The sequence below is a fragment of the Lipophrys pholis genome (assembly GCF_963383615.2).
Source record: "Lipophrys pholis genome assembly, chromosome: 7".
Classification (NCBI taxonomy): Eukaryota; Metazoa; Chordata; class Actinopteri; order Blenniiformes; family Blenniidae; genus Lipophrys; species Lipophrys pholis.
In genome coordinates this window covers 20,639,234-20,657,771 of record NC_137638.1, presented here as the reverse complement: position 1 = coordinate 20,657,771, position 18,538 = coordinate 20,639,234, and the positions used below count along the sequence as shown (strand labels likewise).

At 40.3% G+C, this 18,538-nt stretch overlaps 3 protein-coding genes across 4 annotated transcripts in view; all 3 read left to right on the top strand.

The window, feature by feature from the left end:
* Positions 1–18,538, top strand: part of rhobtb4 (Rho related BTB domain containing 4) — a 264,128-nt gene that overhangs the window by 148,029 nt on the left and 97,561 nt on the right. The gene's annotated exons all lie outside the window — the stretch shown is intronic.
* Positions 350–5,648, top strand: LOC308112322 (arrestin domain-containing protein 3). Of its 2 annotated transcripts, none has more exons than XM_080467767.1 (6): positions 350–754; positions 1,350–1,407; positions 3,010–3,157; positions 3,285–3,381; positions 3,537–3,793; positions 4,042–5,648. In XM_080467767.1, the coding sequence occupies exons 1-6, from the start codon at positions 499–501 to the stop codon at positions 4,171–4,173; spliced, it is 948 nt and encodes a 315-aa protein (XP_080323893.1). In that variant the 5' UTR covers positions 350–498; the 3' UTR covers positions 4,174–5,648. The 2 variants fall into 2 exon arrangements, with proteins under 2 accessions (XP_080323893.1, XP_080323894.1); XM_080467768.1 differs by having other exon boundaries at positions 357–754; positions 3,585–3,793; positions 4,042–5,033.
* LOC308112319 (uncharacterized protein) lies at positions 5,946–12,030 on the top strand. Its single transcript, XM_080467764.1, has 6 exons — positions 5,946–6,042; positions 8,107–8,510; positions 8,826–8,979; positions 9,890–10,009; positions 10,291–10,381; positions 11,190–12,030. The coding sequence occupies exons 1-6, from the start codon at positions 5,994–5,996 to the stop codon at positions 11,386–11,388; spliced, it is 1,017 nt and encodes a 338-aa protein (XP_080323890.1). The 5' UTR covers positions 5,946–5,993; the 3' UTR covers positions 11,389–12,030.

The following is an 18,538-nucleotide window of genomic DNA, read 5'->3' as shown; positions in this document are numbered from 1 at the left end:
AAAACACAAACAAAATACCAGCTTTATCTCACATGCCTCTTACTGAAACCTTTTATTTTGTTCTCAAAACAGCTTACAGTGTTTGATTCAATGACGACTCATCAAAACATTCTCCAATTTGACAGCAGCTGCTACTGCCACTGCATCTCTCTAAACACAACTGTCTGCGGTTAGTGGCCTGAGCTCCTGATGTCAACAGACCAAACTGAATGCATGATCATTTCACGTCGGTGTTCTGGGAAGTGGAAACCGCCCATCTGATGAAGAGACTTTACAACAGGCTGCTCAATCCACGCCACACCTCTTTCCGCTTTAATGCCTCAAATGCTTCCGACATTGTACCACGTGCAGTGAGTGCAGTCAGTGGTTGTGTGTTGCTGAGGGAGGGCTATGATTAAGTGTTTCCTGGAAAGCTTGTTTTTTTTTATTTTCAGTTGGAGGCAACTTGACTTGTAGCTCCTTCAGTCGGGTAAACAAAGGCACTACTTTGAAGACAACATGTCTCCCTTCAAGGATTTGAATTTGATTTTGGAAACTCTGAACCAGGAGGGCACATATTCCCAAGGAGATACTATGATAGGCACAATTACTTTCAATCTGAAACGAGACACCAAGGTGAAGAGCATTTCGGTGAAGGCTAAAGGGGATGCAAACGTGCACTGGACAGAAGGGATTGGAGACGATGAGAAGTCCTACAGTGCACACGTGCGATATTTCAAAATCAAAGAGTACTTGGTTGCCAAAACCGCTCAAGGTAAGTCCGAAAGTCGTGGGCATTGACTGTGTGATCCAACACATACTTTGGACACATTTTGGACATGCTTGCTGCTGTTTTAGGTTCTCACAATAGTTTCAATGCACACTTTTTTGCAAATATACTGTAATCTTACAGGTCTTTCCTGGAAAGAAGTGTCGCAATACCTTGACTGCACTTTTTTTGTGGGTTTATGGTAATTTTGTCACATTCTTCTCACAACTTCAACAGCTCAACATCTACATAATCAACTTTAATCGAAATACCATTTACTAATTACATCACTGTAATATAACTGAGAAAATTAATCATTTAAACCACATTCACTCTTATGGTAACATTTTTGAGTCAGAAATGAACCTGAAATGTATGTTTTTTTACCTGACTGTGGGGACGTCAGAAACCTATAGAAAACACATGCAAACACATAGAGAGAAAAACTCCTCACAGAAAGGCCCAAAAAAAGAAGATTTCAACCCGATACAACATAATTCTTTTTATTTTAGAAGGTTAAAAATATTGCATCCCGCTTATTGAGAGCCTGAGAGTTTCTAATAATGTATGAAACATAAAATAAACCTCACTTTATTTGCAGGCACTGTGCTTCCCCAAGGGATCCATAACTTCAAGTTTGAACTCAAACTCCCCCAGGAGTAAGTACCAAGCTTTTATCTTTATTGCTGCTTGTCTCCTCATTTGGTTTGATGCGTGCTGTACTGCAGAGCCACGAAGCCTGGCTTTAATCGAGAGTGTGATGAACCATAAACTCCTAATCAAAGATAACTGGGATCACAGACCTAGTTGTCAACTATCTTTTTTAACAGTTTGTGTGTGTGTGTGTGTGTGTCTTTAAACCCTCCACATGCATAGTAAAGAAAAAGTATTTTCACCAAGTTCAGAACCTCCACTGATGCGCCTGATGAGACATGATGAGGTGACGCTCTTGTGACCCCTGCTGGTATACTTGCCACAACAATTAGTCTGCGTGATAAGATAAGCACAATGAAGATATTGTTAATGTATTAGGGTGCAGATGTGAGTATATAATTGAAAGAAGTTTAGGTTTCTGCTAGAGATTTTTAACCATATTGTCTGACAATGAAGAAAGTATTTCAAATACTCTGATCCAGGCAATGAACATTTTCAAGTCTGAGCTCAGATTTCAGTTCACGACAACTTTTACGCTGCTTAAAAATGATAAAACTGAAGTAGTGGTTTTTGGAGCCGAAGAAGCGAGATTAACAGTTTGTGCTTTTCTTCAGGCCTCTGGTGTTAAAAAACAGTGGCAGAACCATTTATTTTCAGTCGACTTCACTGGTCTTCCTCAGAAAAAAATCCAGCATACAGCTGATTGAAAACACTGCTGCTCAAGTCCTGATGAACACCAGAAAGCGAACCACATCAGCCCAGTTGTCAGGATTTTGCACTGCCTTCCTGTCATACAAAGAATGGATTTCATAATAATAGATAATAATACTGCTGGACTATAAAGCACTGCATGGTTTAGGCCCAAAATACACCTCAGATCCTCTGATACCAAACATGCAGAAGCTATTGTGCACAAAACTGTTGTACTTTTAATAAAGGTTCTTATGCTTACTATTCTATTTTAATTAATTTGATAATTTAGCTTTCATTCTGCTTTTTTTTTTTTTACTTTTCAAGTTTTTAATGCACCTTTTTTTGTTTTTATTCGCACTTTTTATTACCAACTTTTTTCTTGTTGAATACTTTATTTGTCATTACATGTGTAATATAATGAAATTGCAGGAGCTGCTCTCTTTTGGATCAATAAAGTGCACACCTGTACACATAAAGTTAATAGTACATGTAATATAAAAGTACTCTTAATATGAATACATCAATAGAAAGTTTAAGTGTTAAAAAGGTAAATAATTAAACACATATACACTTTATAAAAGCATCATGAGCAGGATTGCTGTGAGATTAAAAACACTAATGCCCGGGTCAACTGTTATTTAAGGATCTGATGTGTTTGTCTTCATCGACCTGTAGCGTTTGCCAGGAGGCGTAGGTTTAAACACATGATGAGCTCTTTCAGGACGGCAGTATTCTTTCTCAGTCATCTGCAACTGTACATGTTTGTTCATGTGAAGCATAATGATTTACATTGTTGCTATGCAAATAAAGCTGCCTTGTCTTATCATACTTGGAAGGTTTTAGTCTTAAAACATGCCACTAACCCTGTAATCTATCTTTATAATTCCCTACTGTGTTCTGGTTCTGTGTTACAGAGAAATGCCATCGTCCTTCAAAGGCTCAAGTGGAAAGATTGTGTACCTGGTTGAAGCAAACATTTCCAGACGTTGGCGGTTGGCCTCGTCAGTGACAACAGAGATCAAGTTTGTTTCGAGGTCTTTTCCACAATTCCAACAAGCGATGGTGAATATGGCTAAATTAATTTGAAAACTGCTTGAAAACCACTTAATAAGTTTGTTTATCAAAGTTATTCATTCATGAATTGTGATGATCGGAGCCTGTCAGCTGACTGTTTTTAATATGTTTGTAGTGTCCCCAGTCTGGTTCGGTGGATAAAAATGTGGGGACTTTCTCGAAAGGACAGCTCCAAATGTCTGCTTCTGTTAACAGAGGGGTTTGCTTTCCAGGTAAAGTGCCTGTGACTTATTACCTGCTTCTTTGCTGAGTTAGTCGATGTTCAAGGGTTACCCATAACAGGGCACACAGATACTGTATTTCCTAAATATTGAAAATAGTTAGTGATTCATTTGTATGTCTGGATACCATGTTTTGTCTCTACAAGGTGACACATTATCTGCTTATGCCACAATCTGCAACTCCTCATCAAAAGATGTGAGGCCCAAATTCAGTTTACAGCAGAAGATTGTGTACCGTGCCAGAGGTCACACCCACACCAGTGATAAAACGATATTGAAAACGGTTGGAGACACAATCCCACCAAGGGCAGGGGTGACCGTTCCCTGTGACGTGAAGATTCCTGATGATGTTATCTACACTCTCCACAACTGTGAAATCATCTCAGTTGAGCATTACCTCAAGGTATGTAGTGAGACATATAATCTATATATTCCTGTTTTGAAACACTGCTATTTGTGTATACTGTCTTTAGCGCAGTGGCAACTATGATTGGCTCAAGCCCCTAAATTGGATTGAGGGGTATAGAGAATGAGTTAGATGATGCAATAAAATGGCATTTCATTTAGAGTAATATCAGTTGGCAATCATCTGTATTCTGCACTAAAATGATTGCGACCATTTTGTTTTCTCAATGTATCTCTGTTACTCAGGTGTATTTGGACATCAGTTTTGCTTTTGATCCAGAGGTGGTGTTTCCGCTCTTCGTTGTTCCTCATCATCTCATCAGTGCTCAGCACAGTGAGGATCTGGGACCCACCTTTGCCTGCTGCTTCTCCAACTAACAACAACTTCAATCCATCTGGCTTCAATGTGGGACTCAATCCATTGGCCGCTGACTCTATACCTTCCCTGCACCCAGCACCGGATCCCACTCAGCATACAACCATCACATATGGTTTTTCTAACCAATGGTGCTTTTGGCTTTGCAACTTCCACTTCTTTCTGCTCCACATTCGTATCAACAGAGAGATGATGATCACCTCCACCATATTTGCCTGTTTCCCTCCCCTCTCATAACCTTCGAAGGAGTGGATCAGGAGTTTGTAATCCTATCAATGCTGTCTCGTTTTACTGTTTTGAACAACTGTATTCTGTCACTGTTTTGGTGTGCCCATGCCCCCCCCCCCCATTCAGGTCCCCCATTTATCCATGTCATCCCTCTTTCAAATGTCTTTCACCTCTTATTTGCTTTACATACAGACTAAGATATAGCAGATATAGACTGAATTACATGTATAAGGCTACTTTAAGAGTTTCTTCTGTTCGTCACATTCTTGGGGTACATCATGACAGAGAAAAACACCATGTGACCCTGGAGGCCCCAAAAGCTGTCCCATTCCTCACAGTAACGATTGAGACTATCCTATTCAACTGGCAGCACTATTTTCTCCTTATAACAGATTTATGCTCTTTCAAAGTAATTAGTAGTCCATGGCACAGTGGCACAGTGGCTGTAAACACTTTTCTGCATGCCATAGTGGTAAACAAAAACTGTGTGTGAGCTGTGTACAGTAGTTTGTAGAATGTTCTGAAGCAAGATAGAGAAGATGGTAGCAGGCAGAAATGTATGCAAAACTGATTGGAGCAGACACAGTTGAGCAGGAATTTGCTTTATTTATTTGTGTGCAAAGAGTGTAAGTTCAAAATGAAAAAATAAAACAAAACAAAAAATCATTAAGAATGATGATGCAATATCACTTTTAAACTGATTTATTAATTAAAAAAAACAACACATCAGGCTCAGCCACAAGCAGGAGATATGGCAAATACCTACAGTGGCTTTAGACAAGTCTCATATGATGCAGTGTCTTGTATTCAACATATAATGGTAGCAGGAAGGTAAACAACACCACACATACAGCCAGTGTTTATTAATGAGGGGGCACCACCACTGAGTCATGAGCTTGACATAATCAATTCTGTCTGGGTTTACATCAAAAGATTGAAAGATCTGAATCAGACTGCAGCCACAGAAGATCTGTGCGTAGTTCTCCAAGCTCTTTTGAAGCAAGGCCAATGCAAGTTCTCTCATTGACAGTGCAAGTGTGCTGAGAGGAGCTGATGCTGCTCTGAAATCAAATCCACGGAAAGGACTTGTGAATTAGAGGTGAACAGGTAACTTTAAAATGTTCTAGGAGGTGTGGATATGAGTGTGTGTTTGCTCTGTAAGGACTGGTGACTCCAGGATGTAACCTATACTGTCTTTAGTCAGGTGATTACCCTTTGACCCAGAGAAGCTGTAATAAATCATCAAAGCAATGTTTCATTGTCCAAAGTATAGATAAAAGTACAAAAAAAAGAAGATTTTTGTCCTTAGAGTAGGAATTTCTCGTGTCGCTGTTGATTGATGGCCAAACAAACTAACTGCAAGAAGTGTTTTAGTTCCTCCCACATGCTGTTGTCTCCAAACAATACTGTTTCAGTGCGCTGGGGCGGGGTTTTATTTTGTGTGGCCTGCCCTACGCCTATGATTGGCTGAAAAGGTGATAGACGGGGTTAACAACCAATGAGATGAGCCCCAGCTCGTGACGTAGTGGACCTCCGTCCTAGTCCTACAAAAGTTTCCACGGCGAGCTCAAAGTATCCCGAACCCGGCGTCGAGATGGAGAGAGTACTCACGTGTTTCTGTCTGCTCGTCCTCATTACCGGAGGTAAAGGTTGTTGTTGTTGTTGTTGTTGTTTACAAGTCATCCGCAGGTTGTTTATTATCTCTGTGCTTTAAACTCTGATCGTGAGACTTCAGAGTACTCCTAAAGTGTATCTGTCAGGTGCGTCAGTGGAGTATATGAAAGCCACCTTCTAAACAAACATTCCTCAAAACTCCTGAATAATGCCTCTGCTTCTTGTTTAGCTGAATTAAAAACAACTTTATTATCTGTTGAGCTCATTCGTTGCTTCGGGTGTGTAATCTGTGATATGTGAAATACAAATACCCTTAGTGATGTAATCATGAAATATTTATAGGAATATTTTCACACCAGCTAATATACTTCTCTGCTTAACTATACTTCTCTGCTTAACTACAGCACTATCACTCGTGCTTAAAAACTATTGAGGCAGTGTGTTTGTCAATACTCTCCCACCTCTGATCAATATAATCTTTTTCAATTTCACCAGCAAATGCAAGTCAAAGGGGTTCACATCAACAAACACGAAGAGCTATAGAACACTAAAACAAATGAGAATTAAAAAAACACAAAATATTGAAACGAACAAGAGAATAAAAAGTAAATTGGATAAAAGAGCTCATGGCATAGTGGAACTGAAAATGAGTTATATTCCTCCTGGCAGGCTGCAGCGAACAGAAAGGTCTCCTGCCTGGTTTCAAAAGAGTTTGGAGACGTCCTGCAGGTTTCTTGGTGCTTGTTCCAAATATTTGGTGCATAAAAACTAGAAGCAGCTTCTGCATGATTGGTTCCAACTCTGGGAAGCGAAAACAAGTTTGCTCCAGATGACCTCAGTGTTCAAGACTGTTTATACAAGATTAGAAATGTGTACTGGGTCAAGACATTCAGGGGTTTATGGAAGGGCAGTAGCTGTTTGAATTGAATTATCTGGGTGACAGGAAGCCGGAGACAAGACTCGAGAAAGGAATTGCAATGTTTTTCAGCTGGGGCTCATGTTTTGTCTTGCTCTTCCAGCACGGTGGATTTATCATGTTTGTTAGAGCATGGCAACAACATGCAGTGGAAGGAGCTCAGGATCAAACATTCACAGACACTGCACCAATACAAAACCAGTGATGAGGGGCTCCGTGTTAAACAAGTAGTTCACTTCAGTGTTTTCACATCATTAATTATTTTTTTTTTAGTTGCAGCATATTTCTATGGGTAGCTGTCCGAATATTTTGGGGGAATATATTTTATGGACTGCAGTAAAACATCCCTCATACCTCCTGTGTCTTTATTAAGATCCATTTAGCTTCCTGTTGTCTTGCTCTATACGTTACCACCGACCGCACTCTTCACAGTTACATGTGAAATGTCCTGCTTCTGTCTCCTGCACCTTTCTTCCATCCATCTTCAATCTCCGCTACCTATGGACATAACCAAACACAGACAGGCAGACAACCAAGCATCAGTTGGTTTGCGTTCTAACAGGAGTTTTAACGTCATACGCATACCAATATTATGCAGATCACAACAGATTGCATATCATTTAAACCGTGCATACAAATTCAGCTCAGTGTTTTTTATAGTAGCAAATACAACACATGGCCCTTTTTCCGAGGGGAAAAAAAAATCTATAATTCCATTTTGAGCAAGTATGGACATATGAGGAGTGATAAATGCTGAAATGTGAAAAATCTTTGTTCAATTTTAATTTTGACAGCAATGCAAACAGGTCAGGACAGGACTTTGTTCACTTCTGTGTTTCATCAGTTTTTCTTTCATCACCACTCTCTAATTGTTTCTTTTATTCTTTAAACAGTGTGTCCTTTTCTGGTAGGACTGCAACAGCTCACCATGTCTTCACAAGTTCTCAGTGGTTGAACCCTGCTGATTGTGCTGAAATAAGCCAGATTCTCTCCATGCGGATGGCAGCCGGTCTTACCCTAGAACCTTTATTAATTCTACATTTCAAACCCTGCATTGGATTGAAGTGACGGTTGCTTGGCCGGGAGGTTCTCCTTCAAGGAGTTTCTCCAAAAAGAAAAAAAAAAGAAAATGTGGTCAGAAGTTGATATACTATCTTTTTGAATTGTCCCTTTACAGATGTACGTGGATTTAAAATTCGAAACAAGCTCCTGAATAAATGTCTTCAGGTGAACGAAGGAGCTTACGGAGGTCGGGTGTCACTGGGAGAATGCAACCCCGACTCGGATCTGCAGGAGTGGACATGGCTCGAGGACAGCCACGCCCTGAGCAGTCCACTCACTGGAGAGTGTCTGACTGCACCCAAGGCAAAATACGAAGGCGTTTACCTGCAGGCCTGCGCCTTTACGTCGAGGCGGAACCAAGCCGGCTATGAGGAGGCACCGCAGGATATTGGCAGAGAGGCAAGCAGCCAGGCGTGGACCTGCTCCAAGAAAGGACACCTCACTCTGGTCCCCAGAGGTCTGCACCTTAATGCTGCACAACAGTCCACGTTGGTCTTCCTTTCCAGGGAACATAAGCAGGTAACTGATTTAGGAAGGAAATGCCTTCTTAGTCACACATGTATATATTCACAGAAGCACTTAACACACAATGACCACCATTAACCTTTCGTCCAGGACACGTTGTAAAAATGCTGGAACACTGTGCAGCAGGTTTGCGTTTCAATTTCTCCTCGGCTCCACCGCAGCCAGAGCAAAATGAGCCACACTACAGTTCAAACTTCGATTTTTTTTTTTTTACTAGAGTTTTTACCAGGATGTGTTAACGCCACTGTGATGGTTAAAAATTAGACATAACAATTATTGAATAAAAAGTGCACTTTGTCAACCTGACAGGGCAGCAGATGGCAGACCCTGGATGATAATCCATTGTGCGATGGGAAAAACGACAAACGCCATCGTAAACAGCGTCACCGTCACACAGCGGAGATACCGAACGCCCAGACCTCCTCGAGTTACGTCCCCGACGCGCACAGAGAGGCTGAATCGGGTAAGAGGCAAGAAGTTTCTCTTAAAGCGGTTTACAGTTTGTGGTACTCCTCAAGGTTCCCCCCGGTTTATTCCCAGTTGGGTGTGAACCTTTCTGGAGTTTGAAATTTCTCCAATAAATATTCTCTCAATACTTCAGCTTCCCCATACTGTCCAGAATCTTCGTTTCAGGCTAGTTGACGAGTATAAAATCACCCGTAGCTGTGATTGTTAGTGTTTGCCGTGATATCACTGTCTATTTTCTGGCTGGTGGACTGGTGAGCTCTCCAGGGTGTCCCCTGCCTTTTCACATATATCCAGCTGACATCAGCGTCAGCTCCCCATAAATCTGAACTGGTTAAAGTGCTATCAAACACGTGAAATTAAAATCATTCTAATGGATAGAAAAGGCAGCTGATCCTCAAAATGTAAGTGTTTGGTCACAGAGGTGAATTATTGTATTGATTATTTTTGATTTGTGATATAAAATCTCTTTCAGGCAATAAATAATAATAAAAAAAAATTGATATAAAAGCTGCAGTTTCTGCAGAAGATCCTAAATGGCCAGTATGATGTATGCTGCTGTGGCCGGTTTATCAAATTACAACACGCTTGCCTTCAGCCTGAGCCTCAAATTCAGTTAAGTGCACTTTGGTCCAACATTTCCTGATTCTGGAGGGAGGCCAGCCTCTCCATCTATGTATCTGTGTAATGTGTCATGTTGCAGGCCTGGTTCATGTTGCGTCTCTCTCCATTGGCTATATTCTGGAGCTCAGTTCTTATTTGCTACTGATGGGCACATGTATAGATTTGCATGAGGTCAAACCAAGCCTTTAAGTTCCGGCAATGTTTTGATTTATTTTTTGTTAGTTTTTTTTAAATGTCTGATTCATTTGTTTCTCTGTTGTTGTTTTATTATTTCTTGCTTCCAGCTGAGGTTACGATGAGTACCAACGTTACAGACTCTAACTCCATAACAGATTTGTTTACTTCGTCCTTGAGTACAAAGTCTGCTACGGACCCATCTGTGATGTTTTACAATATGGTGTATGGTAAGTTCAACAAACTCTTTCAAAATGTTTAATATCACCATACTAACGGCATCATCAACTTACCTTCAGGTATGTAAGATGTTGCTCTGTCACCACAAGGTGGAGCCGGATGCTCAACAGATGTTGGAGGAAAAACTTGAACCAGTTGTGTTGTTCAGGAGTTTGTGTTGACTGAAACTTAAGTAAATATTTGGTGAAGAGTCATTGCTTTGAAAAGGGGAAAATGCAAGGCGAAGCTGGATTGCGTAAAATGAATGATGGTCGTGTGTGGATGTGTACAGGGATGGGCTGGAAGATCACCATGCTGGTTCTGAGCTCTTTGGCTCTCGTGGTGGGGATAGCGATTCTTATTGTCAGCATTTTCTTTAATCGGTGAGTACTCAAACATGCACGTACTGTTTGTTTTAATGTATTCTGAAAATAACTGCTTATTAAAAATGTTTTCCTAGAGACCTAGGTTTGAATGACTTGCTGTGTGACCCCCTGTAAAAGAAGGCCAGACTGTTGTTTTCTAATTATGTTTGACAGTAAAGAGTCCAGCGATGCACAAGGAGCTACAAAAACCTTTCAGATGATATTTAAAAATAGAAAATGAAAGCAAAAGTTTTCAACAAAAGGCTTGAAAAGTTTGTTTACGTCACAACATTCTGCTTCACAAGAAGTCAAAGTCACAATAGAACAAAACATTATAAGAAGAGCGAAAATCAAGTTTGTGAACATTAAAAAAGCTAAAAGCGAGACATTAACTTGTAAACAATTAGGAATGCAAATACAGAAATAACATTTAAAAAGCAAACAAGGCAAAAATGCCCACAAGCAGAAAACAAAATTGTAGTCACATTATTCTAATTAGAAGTTCTACATGTAATTGTGGTTTTTAAAACCCTGTTTAAAATGCCGCTTCTCTTTGCTCGGGTTCGATCTCGGAGGAAACCTCCTTCCAAATTATCTGAGCGGTTCATAATGTACAAGTTATTTAGAGATGTATGGAGGCCGAAGACCAGTGTCACTTTGCAAGTGCAATACCCGTGAAAAAAAATCCTGTTTCAATGGTCCATCCTGCTGATAATCTGAGTTTCACTGTATCTTTTACAGACTGAAACCTTGTAAATCTTGCTGTGTTTTCAAAGTGGTAGTCCCGTGTTGTTCCATAAATCATCATATTTCTGTCTTGAACCAGAAGGGAGAAGGTCGTATGTGTTTTAAAGTCGTACACTCCGAGACCTGAGGCGAGTGCACACGGATCGCCCGGCCGCAGCGACACAGCCCCGCTAACCGAATATGCCATGCGCCTGCCATATTCCTCACCTGCCGTACAACAAGGAGAAATCCTCATCGAGTGGAAAGACGGCACCGTTACGCCTTTATATGAGGCCTGAAAGCGTTTGGTCTCGTTGCGTCCCTTGTTTTTGATGCGACGCGTCACTTTGTGTAAAAGTTCAATGAGAACGTCTTCATGCAGATCTGTAGATTTTCTGTGAAAGCGAATGCATGTAGTTCACTGAAAGTTTGTTTTTGTTTATTTCATGACAAACTAATGTTCACTGGAGCGTTTCACTAATGTGAAAGTCGTATCACTGAGAGCTAATTAGAACTTAGCTTATATGTTTGCACCTTTGTTTCCATTCGCAATTTTTTGATTTTGATACTGACATCATAGACTGTTGGATTAATTTAATTCATAGTGGGTTTTTTTGGTTCTTTTTTTTTACTAATTTGTAAACAATAGCTGATAAACTGTCCAGAGGTTTTGATGGTAGTTCACTTGTGTTTTGTCAATAGATGAAGTCTGTTTGGTTGTTGTGACCTTCACTCTCTGCACTTTCCATATTTTTAAGTAACAATAATATTTCATGGTATAGTTAAAAAGAAAAAGTGCTAAATTCATCATTGTTTTTGTTGTTTATTTTTCTATACTTCTGTGTGTATATGTGGAATCGTGGTGGAGCTGCTATTCTTTTGTACTTTAAAAAAAAATCTAATGCAATTACAAAGAAGTTAATAAAGTTAAATTTATATCTAACATGTTTTTTTGTTTTTTTTTATCTCCCCGACAGATTGACGAGTCTTACATCAAGAGATTTTTTTTTTTTCTCCAAGATTCGCCAAATATTAGTCCGAAACAACCAGATTCCCTCTATTTAACCTGCGCTACTTTTGAAATGGGTAACCTGAAAAGCCAAAATCATTCACAAATGAATATATGTGTGTATATACAGTTATAGCAGCCTTTTTGGATGCCACTTCATCCATGTTAGGCTCATGGGGAACTACAGCTGACTGCAAAGGTAGCGTCCAGCCTGAACTGGCCACCAGTCAATCACAAGGTTAAAACAGGCTCGGTCACATCATCAAACGTATGATTTCACATGCATGCACAAGGAGATCTTGCAAACTCCACTCAGGAAGGCCAACCCGGACTCAAACCCGGGATTACCACTACACCACTGTTCTGATCACTAATTCATTCCAAGGCTCACTTAATACAGACCAGCAAAGCATACTGTTAAAGAAAAAGAGTGGACAAAATAGCTTAAAGAAATAAAAAAAATCAACCCATTTAATCAACATGCATAAATATGCACCTGTTGAATAACGACACCTTAGCAAACTGCGCAAAAATGACAGTCTCTCATTTGTGATGATTAAAATCACTTCGAGGTGTCTAATTCTGCTTATTCTTCATACACTGAAGGTTTTAAGTAAAAGTCGGGCAGTGTTGTGTAAAACAGTTTCCCGGGTAAGAAAGTGCATGTCGCTTTTAAGAATTAACAATAAAATAAAAATACTTTTTTTTTTCTCTAAACCTTTAAGGGAGCATTTATATGATGTCTTGTACCCAGTTTCTAAAACATGTGAAAACAGTAATAATTATGGTATTAATGAAGCAGTATCAAATTAATGCCAATGTTCTTTAAAGGAAAGGTCAGGATCAAACCAAACCCTCACGTGGCCCTTTGAAAAGAAAGGCATTACGCAATAACTGTATTTACAGCAATACTTTTCAGTTCACCCACCTTTTATACTGCCTTTATCCAGGTTTAATATCTTGAGGGGCTGCAGCCAATCCCAGCCAGCGCCAGTGCTCAGGGTGTGGCACAGCCAGGACAGGTAGTCAAACCATGGCAGTCCTCCAGTACTTAACTTTTCTCATGGCTTGTTTATACTCTTGATGAACAGGAAATTAAAATATTGCTGACAAAAGCGTAATTTATCATAACCACATCTAATGATTTGTCTTAATTCCAAGAGTTGAGCTGCATTTACATTGAGTAGATGATGGTTGCTGGTGTTCCACAGATTAACACGGTTTTTCCTCGTGGCACGGAAACTTGTCCACAGGAGGAGTCGGTTTACAAGAGAAAACCAAAGCCTTTTTTTTTTTTTTTTTTTTTCCCCAACTGTTATTTGGAAGGAGAGGCCTGGGTGTTTGTGGGCAGGGTAATTTAACTCTCACCTTCCTTTTAACAGTAATGAGCAGATCCCTGTTTGGTCCGATCACTTTTGGTTCCGAAACAAAAACGTAACAGCACGAGACTTTTCCTTTGTCAAAAGTGCACTTGGAACCAGTTTGTCTTTTTTATACGTCCTCTTACTACACAAACTTCTTCTTCTTCTTGAGGAAAGTAACACCATTTCCCCAGCATCTCTCCTGCTGGTTGTGTTTATACTAATGAGAGGGCTCACGGTTTATGAAGCTGCATAGAGCAACCTGAAAATGACATGGCGTCCCACACCCTTCCAAACCACCTCCACATGTCAGATGAGGAAAAAAAAAAAAAACACACACGTTGTTTTGGAACAGGAACGTTGACAGTCGAGACGCTACAATAATTGGTTGTTTTCCAAATAAAACAACACTGGAAATGGGGAATTGCCGACTTCCCGCTTCATAATAATTTCAGGGTGTTTGAGGGAATCGTGTAGACGTTATTGGCATTGTTCTCCTGCGTTGCATCGTGTGTGCACGGGGGCAAATGTCAGCATCCGAATCCCGCTGATACTGTGTCGTCTCAGGTCTGGAGCGACGAGGAGAAATAATAGAACATGTGCCACTAGTCAAACACAAGCTCTTACCGAATGTGCTCCAACGTGTCTTTTTGCTGACGAGCCTTGCGAAGGTGGGAGTGACACCTGTGTGAATAAGGGGCGTGTGAGAGAAAAACTGACTCAGCAGCACTCCGCACATGACAAATCACGTATCCCGTTCCTCCACCTGAAACCACCCCGCCCCAACCCCCCGAATAGATTTCCTCAGACCTGCCAATTTGCAAACTCTTTCAAGTTTTTATAAATGTTCGTACTTGTCTTGCCTTTTGTTTGTTTTGTTTTGTTTTTTTCTTTTGATGAGTGTCGGTAAAGGTGTGATCTTTGCTTTCAAGCCAGGTGACGGATTACACTCTTTTGGTTTGCAATATTCTCACCGTCATCTCATAATCTCCCAATACTCTCTCTTTTTTTTTTTTCTACACAAATATTCCATCTGCCTTATTTGTTCTGGGGATTTGCCACACCACAGAAGACGTGCACAATCGCCGTCGTATTGTTTACTACTGAGACAGTACTTTGTTTAGACTTTAAAGAATACTCATATCCTCCTTTAATTGCCTCACATGACATACCGTGACAGCGACCAGATGGAGGACAATCCACGCGTCTTTGCTTGACCTTTACATTACCTTTCAGAGAAGTAGCCTGTACGGGGAGCGACCGGCCAAACACTACAAGGTCTCATTGCCTCATGGAGTACACGGGACAACATTGTCAGTATTTGAAGCGTGCATGAAAAGGAGGAGAAGAATGAGGAAGGAACAGACGCAACAATAAACAGATGTGTTCCGAGGAGCCAAGGATTTAGGCGCATCCTTTATTTTCCTTCTCCAAACAACTCAATGACCAGATGTTTCTTTCATTTTCATACAGAAACATGCTCACATCATGTGGTTTCATAATCGAGGACACTGGCTGCAGAGATTAACCAGCTTCTCACCGTAATTATACAACTAAATGTTTCCTTCAGACGTGTTTGTACTTGACACCATGTTTGGATTCATTGACGTGAAACACAACTTCAGTAGTTTTGTGTGGCCGGGTTCAGCCAGGTTCAGTTTTCTGTGGAACCGTGTCCCACGGGAAAACATTTACATATTATCAATAAACTGGCACAGTAAATGTGGTTTTTCCATGTCTTAAGTCTGGAGAAAAAAAAGCGGCGGTGGACTGAAAGTAAAACATGTTTAGAGACCCATTTCCAACTGAAAATAGTTGGAGACGAGCACTGCTTTGCGACGCATGAATAAAACGATGTTTATAGTTGATTGAATATCTTATCTCATTTGGGCTGCAAACATGGGGAGAGATCCAAAATAAATATTGGGTTGATTTATAGTTTGTTGCAGCGTTTTTGGGAGGTGGATTAGAATCAATCCCGTTTGAATCATACAGCAACATAAACAACAAAATCATCTGAAAGCACATTTTACAGACATACGGACAAAACAAACAGTAATAAAAATGAGCAAGCACGGGATCTGGATTCATCGATCAATAGATTAAAGCATCAATCCAAACCCCAAACTTTTTTTTCTAATATGCATCCAAGTATGTAGTGTGGAAAAAGTCTGGGTCCTGACACAGCGCCCTGTTGGACTCCATGAACAATTCAAAATAAACAAAAACGAAAAGGAATCCTTGCCGCCACTAACAAAGTGAAATCATTCTATTATGTCTATATTTTTTCGTTCTCTCTCATTTGCACACCTTCATTAAATTAGACCGCAGCGCAATCAGTGGTCATCATATTTTTTATTTATTTATTTTTTTGGTCAAAGCTGTATGGAATAGTGCAAGGACAAAAAAAATGTTCAGAACAGAAAAATGCAATAAAACACAACAAGGATGTGAATGGAGTTTCAATTTCAATCAGATTAAAACCAAGTTAACCGTGTTCTACCGATTTTAACAATGTGTTACATCCTAAACTGGAAGGTGTTATGATCAATTATGTTGAATGTAGTACTAACATCTGACGGCAAAGCAATTCTTCATAAACCGTCACAAGATGGAGAAGTAGTAACACTACTTCGGAACCTGAATCAAAAACATGAAGGTTGTTTACGGTGTGTGTGCTTGTTTGTCTTATTTAGATTCACTGGAGCTTCTAAAAAAAAATAATAAAAATGCGGCCTCATCACACCTGGCCTGCACATGTTGCCCACACTTCCCTCAAGTGTTTCATTTTATGAACAGCAAAACAGGACATTAGCAGCCAAGTCTGTCTCTATAGCTGCATGACAGACATTTTATTGTTCTTTAAAACATAGGGTGAAAGCGGTTTGAATTTACAAGGACACTTGACCTATATTTTCTGTCTTGCTGGGCTGTTTTATTTTTAATTTCTTGCTCTCTCTCTCTCTCTCTCTCTCTCTCTCTCTCTCTCTGTTTACCACCAGACACAACAATCTTAGTTTAAAGCATACTGTTGTTTCCTCATATACTCGTTTGCTTGTTTTGTTTTCCTATTAAAGTGTGTTATACAATGGTGAAGGCTGTGCAGGTGCAGATGCTTAGATGAGCAATGTGGCCCAGGGGACACAATGGAGCTTTTACTGGTATATGCAACACCAGCTCCTTTACAAAGGACTATAGTTGGTATGTGAGATGCTATATGGAAGGTATTATATTGTTGCAGCATGAAAGCATTCTGTTTTGGGACGAAGGGGGGTCCTTTTCCACTTTATTTGCCCACCGAGTCTTTATGGGGTATAGACATGCCCCCTGCCACAAAATTCAATGTTTTGAAGCATTTGTGCCCCGCCACTGTGATCATCATCAACTTTCTCTCTTTGTTTTTCTTGTAAATCTTATGGCTTACGTTTTCTTTAGTGGTTTTTTCATGGCCAATGAGTATACGGATATCTGCGCACGAAGGTATATCTGTATGTGCATGGGAGAATGTTTTATATCAACCACATCACCATTTCAAACAGTTAAAATGTAAAATCACTGAAACAATATGAAATCAGATGCCGTGCCTCGGGCGGCCGAGTCTACCTCGAAACGACGGTTGATAGAAAACATGTGCCGTCTGCTGTGATGCTGCCGAGCATGTTTAAATCGGCTCTTCAAAAGGACCTCACTTGTGTTATTGCCTGTTTTAGACAGTAAACAGCAGATTGTGTGTATTTCACGCCACTTCTGTCTTCAAGCACGCATGAACTCGAGTCGCTTCAGATGAGTTTTCATCATATTCGGGAGTCAACAGCTGATTTTAACAGAGTGTGGGCTCAGCACGGTATGCAGGAGTAAAGCTTGACTGAGTTACACCACTCTGTCTGAATGTTTTACCTTGGTCTCCAGCTAGTTGCTTTGTTTAGTGGTTTGTGACGATTCAGTGTGTATAAGGAATAAAATTAAATACTTTCCTACTATCAACTATCAAAGTCTTTGAGGGTGTGTCTCTACTAGCTTTGGACATCTCAGGAAGGACTTCTTTTTACCCATTCTTCTTTACAAAATACCTCAGGCTCAGTGAGATTGGATGGAGAGCATCTGAATAGTAATTTTCGAGTTATGCCCGAAATTTTATTGGATTAAGGTCTGGATGTTGACTTGGCCATTCTAACACATGAATGTACAGTTCTTTGATGTAAACCTTCACATTGTAGCCCTGGCTGCATGGTTCAGGTCGTTGTCCTGCTGGAAGGTGAATCTCCGTCCAGGACTCTTGTCTTCTGCAGACTCGCACAGATTTCCCTCCATTGCCCAGTCTTTGGCTGCCCCCATCTTCCCATCAGCCTCCTGAAGAAAAGCATCCCCACAGCGTGATGCCGCCACCACCATGTTTCACAGTGGGGATGTTGAGTTCAGGGTGATGTACAGTGATAGTTTTCCACCACACAAAGCATTTTGTATTGAGTCTCTAAAAGTTAAAATTTGGTTTCTTCTGACACATGTTTGCTGTGGCCTCGATTCTTCAAAAGTGAAGTGGGGGGTGGGGGGGGGTGTCTCTAGTTCACTCAGCATTAATGTTACAGCTCAACAACTGGCCTCCTCCGACAGCCTCTCAAAAGATAAATGATAAAAAACAAAATAATAATATTCTCAAACAGTTTCTCAATGTCCTTTTATCCCCTGTGCTACTGATTGACTGGCCAATCAGGCGGATCTCTGATCAGCCCACAGGTGATTTCAATCTCCTTTCAATGGAACCAAAGAAAACTATTAAACAGCTCAAGAAATCAAAACATTCCAGCAGCATCCTTTCTTTTTCACCCCAAATAAACCTGTTTGCCTATTCTGTACATTTGTCTAAAGAAAAAACTGTTTGTGTAGATACCTCAACTCAAAGGTATGCAGATAAAAGCAATCCCAGGTATGTTGTGAAAGGATTTTTTGGTTGTAATCTGCTCCAAACCAGCTGAAATGAGCTGCAGAGGCCTGTAAGAAATACAAAACAGATTCCTACCGTACAAACTTAGATTCCATTTGAGTAGTTTCTCTGTAATTCTCTGTTCAACAAGGCAACAT